Source organism: Mesocricetus auratus, unplaced genomic scaffold, assembly GCF_017639785.1.
Source record: "Mesocricetus auratus isolate SY011 unplaced genomic scaffold, BCM_Maur_2.0 Super-Scaffold_100691, whole genome shotgun sequence".
Lineage (NCBI taxonomy): Eukaryota > Metazoa > Chordata > Mammalia > Rodentia > Cricetidae > Mesocricetus > Mesocricetus auratus.
In genome coordinates this window covers 57,817,014-57,830,953 of record NW_024429267.1, presented here as the reverse complement: position 1 = coordinate 57,830,953, position 13,940 = coordinate 57,817,014, and the positions used below count along the sequence as shown (strand labels likewise).

The window sequence follows — 13,940 nt, the reverse complement described above, 5'->3', positions numbered from 1 at the left end:
GCCAGCGGTCTGGAAGAAGAAGAGATGATGTGGGGCTCAGCTCAATTTCTTTTTCAGTCACTGTGGACCCGGCCCACGAGGTGATGCTCCCGCTACTTAAGGTGTGGCCATTCCACCTTCGTTAACTTAATCTAGAGCCGTGGCTCTCAACCTTCCTAGTGCTGCAACCCTTTAATACAGGTCCTCATGTTGTGGTGACCCCCAGCCATAACATTATCTTCGTTGCTACTCCATAACTGTGATTTTGCTACTGTTATGAATCATAAGTATCTGATATGCAGGAATCTGATATGTGACCCCTGTGAAAGGGTCATTCAACCCCCAGGGGATCTGGAGACTCCCTCATGGATGTGTCCAGTCACGGGAAGCTGACAGTCCAAGTGTAACCATCACAGCCGTTTGGTTGAAACTGTTGATAAAAGCCTTTGGTATGTATCGTTAAGAGAACTCTAGTGTCCTCCAACTCAGAGATTCCCTGCTGTGCTGTAACCCGCCTACCTGATGGCCCCAGCAGTATGTTTGGGTAGGTGACTTGATTTATGACGTTCATCTCTTTGTTGTCTGACTATACAAGTTCCTACGTCCTCTTCCAAAGTAGAGCATGTCATCAGGGCAACCCAAACCCACGGTCTCTCATCTTTAGCTCAGGGAAATCCACACTGGTTCCTTTTGAAGCAACAGTATTTGGGGCTGAGAGTTGACACCCCTCCTGGGGGTGTCCCTAGTTCTTCTCTCCCATCAACTGTACACTCAGCTGGAGACTCCCTCTGGTGCCCTGGCGTGTAGCGCCATAGAATACCCGAATGCCTGTTTCCAAGGGAGATTTCAGAAACAACTCTGGAACAGAGAGGGTTTGTTGTGTTTGGAAGTCATTGGAGGCAGGACCCTCTTAGACTGATACAATTGGCAGGTCAGGGCTACCATACAGCAGTGCTGAGTCCCAGGCCCAGCCTTTGGTCACTGAGACAGCCCTCTCTAGCCAGCTTGACCGGTATTTGTCCTTGCATGAAGGGGTGTACTTTCTAGTATGAGCCCTGGCATGCCATTGTTGCTCAATAAAAACTGGTCAGGGGCAGAAGCCATGAGTAAATGATGCTGGAGCCGGAGCCTCCTGCAGGAATATCAGTGCGATTAGCTCTCTGTGCCTGAAGGCACTTTCACAGAGGCTGAGGGGGGAGAGGCAGAGGCTCCTCAGCTTCCAGCTTCAGCTTGACAACAAGGCTCCCTGAGGAGCCACAGGGGGAAGAGTGGCCTGTGCTAACCTCAGGCCATCCGTGGATTTGTGGCTCTGGTTCTATCACAGTGCTGGCTGAAGTGGGGTCTGCACCCAGGGAGGAACCCCCAGGCTACTGTGTTGCTGGCTATGGGCTTGGCTGGTCCTTCCTTCTCTCAACCCCAGGAAGCATCATTTGGAGTCGTCACCCCTTGTGGGATGAAGAGAGGGGCAGCCATAAAGTTATTCTGTAGTGAAATGGGGTCAGTGACTCCCTGCTAAACCTGGGCCAGACACAGTAGTGGGACCTGAAATCAGGAGTGTAAAGGTTCCAGCTTCCCTCTTCTCGGGGCTGCTTTGGCCTTCTGGGGTCTTTGTGCATCTGCAACTTCCGGGTTTAATTCTAGCTCTGTAAGGAGAGCCGCTGGTTGTGGTTCTGTGAGCCTCCCAGCGCGAGGGTTGGGAACTGTTCTCCACCAGAAAGGCAAGCTCCCCTGACCCTGGGGGCCATCTCTCCAGCCGCATGTGAGCTGTGCTTCTTGTTGGATTTGACTTGCTACCAGTCTGCTCAGCGGGTGTGTGGGCATCAGTGTTAGTCTACGTGTGGGTCTGCAGTCTTCTTTCTTCACTGCCCTTGGCAAGTTTGGGTAGAAGATAATGGCTGGCCCACGAGGTGTGTAGGAAGGGGCATTGTCTCCCTGGGTAGTTTGGGAGGGCCTTGTCTCATAGGATGGTTTAGGGAGGGCCAAGTGTAGCTGTTGTAAATCCCATTTGCAGTGAATACATAGCTATGTGTTTGTGTCTGGATCTCTCTGTGTACATGCATGCGATGGCACACGTATTCCGTGATCGAGAACGATGTTAGTCTTTTCTTTAAGAATTATTATTTAGTGTGTGTGTGTGTGTCAGAGAGAGAGAGAGAGAGAGAGAGAGAGAGAGAGAGAGAGAGAGAGAGAGAGAGCTGTTTGTGCTGATAGAAGCCAAATGACCCCCTGGACTACAGTTACAGGTGGTGGTTGTGAGCTACCTTGTGAGCATTGGGAACTGAACCAGTGTCTTCCACAAGAGCAACCGGTGCTTTTAACACCTGAGCCACCTCCCAGCTCAATGCTAGTTCATTTTAAATTACAACTTTTGTTTAGACTGAAAATTAACTAGATATGAAGTGTTATCTCTAAATGTTTATTTATGGTTTGCATTTCTAGACTTAAGTGTAACTCCGAATCAATGAATCTGAAAAGTAACATTTTCAGATATGGGGCAGAGTTAGGCTGGGCATTTCCACGGGGAGATGATGGCCATGTATGTGCCCTCTGAGAGCCATCATCTCTAAGGAGGCATGCCTAGTTCCCCTCAGGTCACTGAGGAAGGGGATATCTACAGTCTCTCCCTTTGCGGCTGTCAGGTTTAATCAGCAGCTGATGGGAAATGAGTTCAGAATCTGTGTCAGTCTGGAGTCTGAGCCTCTCGTAGACCTGAAACACACAACTGGCTTTGATTTCCAGTTGCTCATCTTTCATGCTTGTTTATTTAGATGCTGAGGACTGACCAGTTGCAGCCACTGTTACAGACTGGTCACAACTGGGTATATCAAAGCCCCTTCCTAACAGCTGTGCTGTCTGGACAAGACGGGCAGCCAGCGGTGTGTGCTGGAAACATCAGGTGGCGGTGGGGTGAGCAGGTGGGCCAGCATGCTGAGATGCAGCTGTCACATACAGGGCCTCTGCTGTTATGAGCACACCTGACCACAAGACAGGAGGGAAGGAGAGAGGATGAAGGGAGGAGAGGCGGAGGGCCAGCCGTGCAATCCTGTAGGTGACAGGCACTCTCTGGCCATCTCAGTATTCCTGCCCAAACTCACATTAAATAGAATAACGAACACTTCTCTGTTTCTGTGAAGAGTGAGATTTTTTTGTTTTCCTGAACAGACATAAGCGTTTTGTCCTATTGCTGAAAACAAACAAACAAACAAAAAATCCAACAACAATAAAAAACACTGATTCAGTTAGTTTTTCTAGGACTTTAAGGTCTAGGACTGGACATTTCTAATTAAATCTGTTTTCATTATTTCTAAGTAAAATTCAGACCCCACGTGGTGCTTCTCTGTGTCATGTCAGGGCATTGAAATGTCAGAGAAGAGTGATCAGGGTCCCACTTTCCTTCTAGAAACCTGTTCATATGAGGGTTTCTAACTGGGATCCTACAGTTTTTCTATTTGTGTTTGCCAAACTCCTTGTGCTTATATGTTGTTTTGTTACTAAGAGAAAGAGAGGAAGGAAGGAGAGGGAGGGAGGAAGGAAGGAAGGAAGGGAGGGAGGGAGGGAGGAAGGAGAGGGAGGGAGGAAGGAAGGAAGGAAAGAAGGAAGGAGGAAGACAACGCTTTGGAAGGGCCTGAGAGGGTGGTTCAGTGGCTAAGATGCTCTGCTCTTGTAGATGAACTGAGCTTGGTCCCCAGTGTATCTACGTGGGCAGCTTTGAGGGGTCAGGCACCCTCTTCTGGTCTCCGTCTGTACTGTACTAGTGTGCATACACAGACAGACCACACCCATGTGAATGAATGCACACACAGGTACACACATACTTGCATGCACACACACATATATGCACACATGCTCACACACACATCCCCCTTAAAAATAAACTTTGGCAAACTAGCCGGGCGGTGGTGGCGCACGCCTTTAATCCCAGCACTCGGGAGGCAAAGGCAGGCGGATCTCTGTGAGTTCGAGGCTAGGCAGGACCGACAGCCTCCAAAACAATACAGAGAAACCCTGTCTCGTAAAAAACCAAAAAAAAAAAAAAACTTTGGCAAACTCGTAATAATTAGAATATTTTTCTCTCATGCCTTCCCCTTGCCTGCTAAATCTCCAGTTATGATTCAGATGAAACAGATATATGTACTTATGTATGTTCTTGAATCTCATCCAGCCAACCATAGTCTCTGTTTCCCAATTTAGTCTTCCTACTTTTCTCCAAACTGAGCCATTTCTACAGCTGTGTCTTTGGGTGTGATAAGCACCCCACCTCCATCATTTCTAGTCCCCCCTTTCCACCTGGGGTGCATAATGCACTTTTTGTTTTAGAACATCTGTGAACTTCATGAGTTTGCTATGACTGTGTTTTCTGTGTCCTTGACAACTTTAAAAAGCTGTGTCATCTTGGTGTCTCTCCCTGCCCTCCATCTTTTCTGGGCTGTAGATCGCATTTCCTTGCTTCTTGAAGATTCTATTCTATTCTATTCTATTCACTTTGGTTATTCCAGGGCCTGTGCCGCTCATCTGAGTTCTGTTTCGTAGACAGGACGCCAAGTCTCCTCTGGTTGTCATTTAATTTACAGGTGGCTCAGCTTGATTCTTTCAAGGCTTATTTTAAATTCTTGTTGCCTCAGCCCTGCTAATGAGGAGTGGCATTTGGGGTCTTAGTTAAATACTCAAGAATCTTCAGCAAGGCCTCCCCTCTGGGTCGTCAGAACTGTCTCTGGCTGTGTGAGATCGGCAGCTCCCACAGGCCTCACGTGTGCAGGGACAATCCTCAGCACACACACACACACACACACACACACACACACACACACACACACACACACACACACACACACCACCCCCCCGTTTCATACAGGAACATCGTAGAACTCTGAGACTTTGGGGGGCACCGTGCAGGTCTCTGGGTGACTCTTCAGTCCTCTGCCCTTAACCTTTCACTCCCTCAGTAGACACCAACTCCAGCCGCAGCTCCTCCCTGAGGAAGGCAGCGCACAGGCTCTGCTCAGGCCTGCCACCTGCGTCTGAGCTGCGGAAGTTCCACTAGACTCCCACTGCAGGCGCAAGGGAGCTGGGATCGGGTTCCCCTTTCTGGAGTTGGAGCCTTGACAGTCCTGTTAATCCCACTGGGCAAGAATGAGACTATCACCACAGTTTTTAAGCCAAATTTGAAGCAAGCTTTATTAAATACTGGCCAGGAGCATGGACACTGGCCAGGTCCATGCCTGGGACTCCCAGAGAATGGTACCAAATTATGTCAGTTGCTTATAAAGGCAAAACCCACGTGACTTCGGACTCCCTGCCTTTGTGTGTCTGATCAGGGGCAAGCATGTGTCTTGATGTACTTCCTGCCTACGTACATCACACGTGTGTGTGGTTCAGCACACTCAGTGCAGTTGGGGCAACCAACCTTGTTCACGGGTGGCTTGTCATCTTAATAAACAATAGCCCCCAGCATCCCAGGAAGTTATCTGTCCTTGGGCAAGAACAGATTGTGCCTCTTACAGGTTAGAGACCTTTTTTTATTCTATAGATCTCTTAAGCACAGTAATTTAAGCTTAATACATAACCTTAGGCCTCATATTTCTGGTTTGAGGAACAGTTGTCTCCTGTACTTGATCTGGGGCTAACGTCATGCATGGTAGGATTGGTGTGTACCGGTTATATCATCATATAAAAGTTATCATCATGCCTAGAGGACTGATGTGGACTAGCTATGCCATCGTCTAGAATTAGCATCATGTATGACAGGAGGTCTGCTGTGTGCTAGTCATTTTTTTCACTAGTTTGTGTGTGTGTGTGTGTGTGTGTGTGAGAGAGAGAGAGAGAGAGAGAGAGAGAGAGAGAGAGAGAGAGAGAGAGAGAGAGAGAGAGAGAGAGAAACAGAGAGAGAGAAAACATTCCTGTTTGTAAGACTATCATTCCTGTCCTTTGTCTGTTTTCCCAGCTGCCAAATTCACCAACATTTACTTAACACGGGCGTTAGCTATTGGGAGGCTCTGGGCTGAAGGAAGCAGAAGTCCTCGCCCACACCCTGAAGTGCAGTCATTGTTGATGATCGGTTAGTTCAGAAACCTCCTGACTGAGCACCATCTGTGTTCCAGTGCCGTGGTCCTCACTGTCCAGCTCAGAAAGGCGGTCACTCACTCAAAGTCCATGTTCTCCATCTTAAAGGTGTGCTCCTTTATTAGATGTCCTTTCTGTGAGGAGCTTGCAGGCCAGCTGGGAAGACACGCCTTGTCTGAGAGGATGGTGTCACAGACCTGGAAAATGTACACAGATGCTCTGGTGTACGGCAGTGAACCTATGCCTGCACGGAGCAGTGTGAACAGGGCGCCTTTCTGTGCTGGATGACACGGAAGGCAGTGGCTGTGCACTGAGGCTGGGGTGAGGTGGGTGGGGTGGGGTGGGGTGGGTGGGGTGGGGTGTACAACACTAGGAGCTGGAGTATGGAGAGAGGTGAATGTGGGGCTGGCCTCATTCTCAGCCGGGTAGTTGTTGGCACGATACGCAGGCTATGGCAGCCATAGAGGATGCTGTGATGTGGTGGTGAAGGCAGTATTGTACCAGAAGTGGGGATCACATGGCCCTTTGACCCACTGAGCTGTTTGCAGGACTTGGCTCTATGATCAGAGGAGATCCTCTTAATGACCATGAGCCACAAGGACAAGTATGTCAGGTCACAACAAAAGTCATCCCTGCCCCTAAATTCTTCACTTTAGAAGTCCCCATCACTGTCCCCTCTGCTTCCAATCCAGTGTGGTTCCCAGCCATCTAGTGCTGAGCATCAGAAAGCTCAGTAAGGCAGCTGAGCATAGGCAGATGGAAAGGATGCTCTACCATCTTCTCCACCTGGACCAGGCATCTGTGGAACTCACCAGCACTGTGGTGACCTTCAGACAGCCAGGCAGTACTTATCTGCATCTGCCTTTTAGTATCTGAATTTCAGTGCCGACTCTGAAACTTTCTTTAAAAGTGGGACAAGTCAGGGGAAAGTGTGAGCAGCTAGGAAGAATTTCTCTTGCTTCCAAGGGCTCAAACCCAAGCCTCACAGTGAGCTAATTAAGCTTCCAGCCCCAGTTTAAAAAAAAGCTTCAAGTTCTGTCAATCATTCCTTTTGATTTTTTTTGAAAGATGTAAAATATCTGTATTTTTCTGATCGCCCAAGCAATGCATATTCATTATAAAATTTAAATAATGCAGAAGTACATGAAGGTAAAAGCTAGCACACCCAGAGGTGCCACGCTGTGTATCCATCTGTAGAGAGCTCTCTTGCCAAGCTGAGGTTGTGAGGAAGAGACCAGGAGTCAGCCGGCTTTCCTTCAGCGTGGTGGAAATAAGGGCAGATCAGAGAAAACATTCCTGTTTGTAAGACTATCATTCCTGTCCTTTGTCTGTTTTCCCAGCTGCCAAATTCACCAACATTTACTTAACACGGGCGTTAGCTATTGGGTGTGGACACCGTGCACGGCACAGGGGTCCTTGGCACTTTTTGTAGAAGTCACTCTGTGCCGAACAGGCAGTCGCTGAAAAAGCAGGGGGACAATTCCTGGTACGCCGCGGTCTTCTGCTGGTTTTCCCAGGTTGGGTGCCAGAGATGTGTCTCTCTTAGTCTAAGTTTTTGCTGCTGATGGTTGGTTGCTTTCTTTTTGAGACAGGGTTTCTCTATGTAGCCTTGGCTGTCCTAGAACTCTCTTTGTAGACCAGCCTGGCCTCGAACTCACAGAGACCCACCTGCCTCTGCCTCCCAAGTGCTGGGATTAAAGGTGTGTGCGCCACCAACTGCCTGGCTTTGTTTTCATGTCTGAAGCGGGATTTCCGGTCCCTCTGCTTTCCCCTAGGTCTCTCTACATGTTCCTTGAACACTTTCCATGGAATATTGTCATTCGAGTTTCTGTGCTTGCTTACTCTGTGCCCGGCTCTTCTTGGTTCCCTGGACGGTCTGTAAGGGCTGTGGTGCTGGGGATATGAACACACGTTGCACACACGTGAGTTGCTCTCCTCCCCTTGGAGCTGCACTCACTGTACTGTAACGGCATCGTCAGGTCGTCCTAGTTTCTTTTACCTGCTGATGACCTCTTCACCTGGGGCTTGGCCTCCTCTGTCCAAGGCTTCAGTGAGGTCGGATTGTTTCCATGAGTTACGCAAACTGTAGAGACTTGTCCCTGAGGTGATTGTTTTTTAAATGATGAAGTTTATTCCTACGACGGCTTAAAATGCATCCATTCATTTCCTTGCTGGTGTACTAACTCACCTCTGTCTGCCTGGTTCCTGTGACTTCTGTCTGGATCTGCCCCCTGCCGTAACTTTTCATTCCTGTGTTGGAATCACGGCACTTGAGTTACTGTCTTGTGGAAATGTTTCATGGGTAGTGACTTAGCTCTTAAAAACCCACCTGGCTATCATTTTACACTTACATCTCAAACAAACCTTAAAGCCTGCGCATTAAGCTTTTCAAAACTTTGGTGAGATTCCGAGCCTCTGTGGAAATTACACGGACATTTGGGTTTGGCTTTATGTTCATCCCCCTTCCATTTGTTCAAGCCTCCTGTGTCTTTCTGTTATGTGTCTGGTATCTCCTTACCTCGCTGTGTTTCTCCTCAAATGCATCCCTGAGCCACTGCCTAGGCTTAGATGTCACGAGGCTGTGAAGGGGGTTTTCTTGCTGTGCAGGAAGCTTTATGCTCTGCCTGGTAATGGTCATTTCTCCGAGACTCAACTGCATAGACGCTGATGGAGTTACTGCGTTTCTGCTGTTTTCGGCTTATTTTGCTGCCCAGTAGAATCTAGAATGGTGGTCAGGAGAGGCCTCTTTTCCTTGTTTTAGCTTCTGTGCATTGGGTGTGCCTCAAGTGTTCCCCTGAGAGAGTGCACACACACAGACAACGCCGGGAGATCTGTGTGCACTGAACTCTGACCCACAGCCTCTGTCAGCCATCTCAGGGAGCCAGACCACGGGGTCACCCAAGTCAGTCAGGACATGGCCCGTGACTGCCAGCCTCTGTTTCAGCCTCAAGTTCAACCTCAGGGCCAGCCACGCCACAGGAAGCCAGATGTGTGTGTCCCTGGCCAGAGAGAAGGTGTCTGTGTCCTCCAGGCTCCTCAGGCCCCATCCTCAGTGAGGCGCCTCAGGCCTCTCTCTGTGTCCTTCTGGCCCTCCAGCCTCTGGCTGCCCTGAGACCTGCCTTCCTCACTAGAGCAGGCTCTGGAGCTGCCTTCGCAAGCTCCCCTTCAGGTGACCTTGGTTTGTTCTGACGCAGCCACTTTGCTGTGGTCAGTGATGGGTTTGCTAATGAACAACCGTGAGCATCTGGACTGCCCGGGTCTGGCTGCGTGAGCGTGTCAGCAACTGAGAAGCTGTTCCTGGAGGACCTGCCAGGAGCCAGGGCTGCACAAGCTTTAGGCGTCAACGGTGTGCTCCTGCCCACGCAGCTTTTGCGGCTGAGTAGGACGACAGATATTCCTCAGAAAACTGAGCAGCTTGCTTCTGTGTTGAGGTGGGGGTGGGGGGCTCCAGGAGATTGAGGAGTGGGGGAAGTTACCTCCGAGCCTGGTGTCCTGCAGGCAGTGGAAAGGCGGGGCCGTTGGAGGCCCAGGGCACGGAGGAGAGCAAGCTCCACACCCATTCTTCTGCTTTCAGGCTTTCAGCGTGTGTCCTCGTTTCTGTCCCATGTGGTTACTGCTGTGGCTTCATTGGTTCCATTTAGATGTCAGTGAACATGTGCAAATGTGAAGGAAGGAAGCTGGCGTTTGTGCAGGGTCACATTGGGCTTTACAGACAGAACTGCGAAGTGCCTCCCACAGTTCCAAATGGTCCCGCACTGCTCTGGAACCCACTCTCCACCCCAGCAGACCACAGCAAAATGGCTATATAGTATAATAAGGACACTGTGACCGGAGCTGGGACAGCTTGTGCTCATTAATATTCCCAGAGCACTGAATGCATGGGAATGGCCTGTGAAGGGAGCTCCTTGAGGATTTGCTCATAATTAATGCAGAATCATTCTCAGAGTTTTTGATGAGTTGGTTATAATGAATGCAGAATAATTCCAGAGTTCTTTGACTTAATGAAGTTTGGTTTCTTTTAGAGCTGTTGGGTTGGAGCTGGAGAGATGACTCCATGGTTAAGAGCACTGGCTGCTCTTGCAGAGGACCTGGGAGGTGGCTCACAGCCACCCATAACTTTAGTTTCCTGGGATCTGATGCCCTCTTCTGGCCTCAGCAGGCACTGCAAGCACGTGATGCACATACATACAAGCTAAATATCCAACACATAAAAATTTAAAAATGAAAATAAAAATTATTATTATTCTAGCACATAACCTGATGACTGGGGGGTGCTAGAATGCCTTCCATGTGCCTTTACAGGTGTGTGCGTGTGTGTGCACGTGTATGTGTTCATGTGTGCATGTGTGTGCACGTGTGTGTATTCATGTGTGTGTGCATGTGTGTGCACGTGTGTGTTCATGTGTGCATGTGTGTGCACGTGTGTATTCATGTGTGTGTGCACGTGTGTGTTCATGTGTGCACGTGTGAGTGCATGCGTGTGTGCACGTGTGTGTATTCATGTGTGCATGTGTGTGTGCACGTGTGTATTCATGTGCGTGTGCACGTGTGTGTATTCATGTGTGCATGTGTGAGTGCTCGTGAGTGTGTGTGCATGCATGAGTGACTGCGTGTGAGTGTGTGCATTTGTGTGCACGTGTGTGAGAGCTCATGAGTATGTGTGTTCGTGAGTGTGTATGTGAATGCATGTGTATGTTATAAAGCTTCTTGTCCATTGTGCCACTTATACCTGGTTTTACCTCAAGCCACAACTCTGAAGCCTGTGTGGTTTAGATAAAATTTATCCATTTTTTATTACCTTTCGTGATAAAATTGTTACTTTTTCATTTATTGGGAAATTTTGATGTGTTGCTGGAAGCAATACCTCTCACTGTATAGAAGAGTCTGGAAGCTTCAAGGGCTGTGCCTGACCGGGTTTCTGACCGGGTTCCCACCCAGCTAATGCTCTGGGGGCTCAGGACAGGTGGATGGGGGGTCCAGTGTCACTGGTGTGCAAGGTGCGTCACAGTTGTTTGCCCGACACTCCTGCATGTGTACGATTCCCATCGTCGTCGTCGAGAACACTGGGTCCCCATCGCATCCGTTCTCACCAGCCTGTCTGTCCTTCATGTTTGCGGCGTCATCTCCTCCTGTTGCTTCTGACCGAGGACAGTGCTAAGTACAGTAATAGCAATGACAGCAATAGTACCAGTGAAGGCGCCCGCGCGAGTGTGCGCGGCAGCACAGAGTGAAGTGAGCGCTGCATCACCGCACTGCGCGAAGGGCGAGTATTGTGAGGCGTGAAGATGACAGGACAGACCCGCCAGCTCACAGTCAGGTGTCCCTTCAAGCTGTCATTGATTGCATCGTTTAAATGCATGGGGAAATTTGCTTGTGTTACCTCCTGGAAATCACCCAGTTGTCCCTGAACACGGCTACTGGGTCTCTCCTGGTCCCTGACAGGTTGGCCTGGAGACCCCCAACTTCGGGTGCGTGTGTGTAACATGTTCTGCTTTGGTCAAGCCTGCCACATGGACATGTGTTTCTGAGTGTGGTTTGGGACTTAGGAGGCCCCTTGGTGTGAGTTCATGTGTGCAGCTGTCCTGCTGTGGCCTGAGGACAAGGTCAGGTCTTACAGTCTTTCTCCCCCAGCCCCTTCCACGGTGACCCCAGGGCCTTAGGAGGAGGGGTGAGACACCGGGGCCCCACGTCGGGCTGAGCGCTCCACGGCCTCTCATCTCTGGCCACTTGTGGCTCTCTGTGTTAGCTGGCATCCACGGCAGAAGGAACCTTCTCCAATGAGCGTTAGAGTCAAGACAGGACACTGTGCTAACACGCACAGCAGGCTCAAGCCATCTCTGCAGTGACATTCTGTTTCGCCAGTGGACTTGTGGTGGTGGCTGCATCCTAGGGGCATGGCTTCAGGTGTGCACAGGTGACCCCTTATAAGGAAGAGGAGGGGTTGGCCCGTTTTATCTTGGGCGGTAGTCAAAACTCCACATGGGCAGAGACCACATCTTCAGGAGGTAGTTATTTACTATTAATTGTATTATGATATGGGAAGTCCTTCTGCGTATATGTTTGTCTTATTGGTTGATGCATAAAGCACTGCTGGCCAATAAGGAGGCAAGATAGGTGGGACTAGGAGTCAAGGAGGATTCTGGGAAATGTAAAGAGTAGAAGGTCGCTATGTGATCCCGGGAAGAGAGGACGCATGAGGCTGGCGTCCTCAGTAAGATAAGTCCTCACATTTCAGCATTGAGAGGGGAGATGGGCACAAAGTCACCCCCCACCCCCAGCGAGGGAGCTATTGGCAACTGATGGCTCTTAAGAGAGAGCCAGTTTTGAGAATGTTGCTCCTGATAAGTTGAACACATTCCAGTGGAAGGCCACGCATCCAGGAATGTGTGCACAGCAACACAAATTGGACTTGGTTGAAATAAAAAGACACTAAGTTGGGTGGGTAGGAAAGGGGGCTTGATCAGAGAGGAGCCAGGAGATGGGTGGCGATGACCAAAACACATTGTGTGAAATTCTCAAAGACCTTAGAAAAGACCATCCCTTGGCCCATTCGAGGCTCTTGGGCAGACGCTGAGAAACCTTCATGTTAAACAGCTTTCTCAGATAAACGGTGTACACGCCACGCGCGGCCACGCCACACTGGGTCACAGTGCCGCGGCCAGTTCACATGGCGTGTGGTTCTTATCGTCTTACGATAAATACTTTTCCTTTTTTCTTTTTCCTGCCATCAGGACTGGTTGGCCACGTCTGTAGCATGTTCACAGAGACCGCCACACTGTGCTTGGACGGCGACAATAAAAACAACACAGAGCCTGCGGCCACGCTGCTGGTGTCACTGCTTGACATCCTGCTGGGCATGCTGGCATACACGGCCAGCGTCGTCCGGCAGGCTTTGCAGGTAAGGCGCCCCTCCTCGGCTTGGCTTTGTATCTTCAAGGAATGTATGCTACAGATAGATGCAGCCTGCCCGGGCCATGGGAGGCGGGGGCATGATCAGGGTTAGGGTCCTGGAATCTTTAGGGAAGGCAGGAGAGCCTCCATGGGTGTCGCCTGGGAAGCCACTCTTGTGTGAGGGCAGCTTTGCCTTGGGTGTGTCCGGGGTTGGCCAGTCACGGGCAGATCTCTTTACCCACCCTCGGCAGGAAGCTGAGCATGCTGGGAACAAGAGGCCGGATGGCTGTGCGCATGTCATCTCTGTGTCTGAATCTATAGTAATCTATTCTTTCTTGTCACAAAATACCTGATTAAAAGCAGGTCATGGAGGGTTTTAAGTGGCTCACAGTTAGAAGGGAGGTAGTCGTCTGGTCATGGTGGCCAGGCATGGGGGCCGGAGAGTGAGGTGGCGGTTCCCGCTGAGTTAGCAGTGAGGTAGCAGGCAGATGGTATTAACACCGGCTCCCATCTTGCTTACTCCATTTTTCTTCGGCGATGGCCCCAACTCACGACGTACCTTGCTCTCTGGGTCACATCAAGTTGGCAGTGAAGGTTAACTATCATGGTGTGTCTGTCTGTCTGTCTCCACATATCTTCCCTCACTTGCTTTCCTTTGTAACTGACACATATGCAGAGCTGTGAGATGAGTCTGAGGATCTGGAGTGTGTTCACAGCCATGACTATGACCCATGTTTTGCACTGTGCTCTGTGAAGGGAGACGGGGTTTTAGAGGATACTGTTGTGTGGTAGGCCCATTTCATTTTAACCCACTGACCAGCCGAGTCACGTGACACTTAGAGCAGGAGAATGGCACTCTGCAAGGTCAAAGCACTGGCCTGTCTAAAATCCTGGTGAAACGTCAGATGGTCCCTCTCAGCGCGGATAGAAGCGGACACCACGGTTGGGGCAGAAGTGTCGTCTCCTCATCTCTCCTCTTCCTGCCGCACCCCCACGGGCGTGTCTTCAAA

At 50.0% G+C, this 13,940-nt stretch overlaps 1 protein-coding gene across 1 annotated transcript in view; it reads left to right on the top strand.

Moving 5' to 3' along the window:
* The window catches only part of Ulk4 (unc-51 like kinase 4), a 267,099-nt gene that overhangs the window by 156,996 nt on the left and 96,163 nt on the right, over positions 1–13,940 (top strand). The window contains 1 exon segment of the mRNA XM_040739628.1: positions 12,771–12,937. Coding sequence (XP_040595562.1) covers positions 12,771–12,937 — 167 coding nt within the window.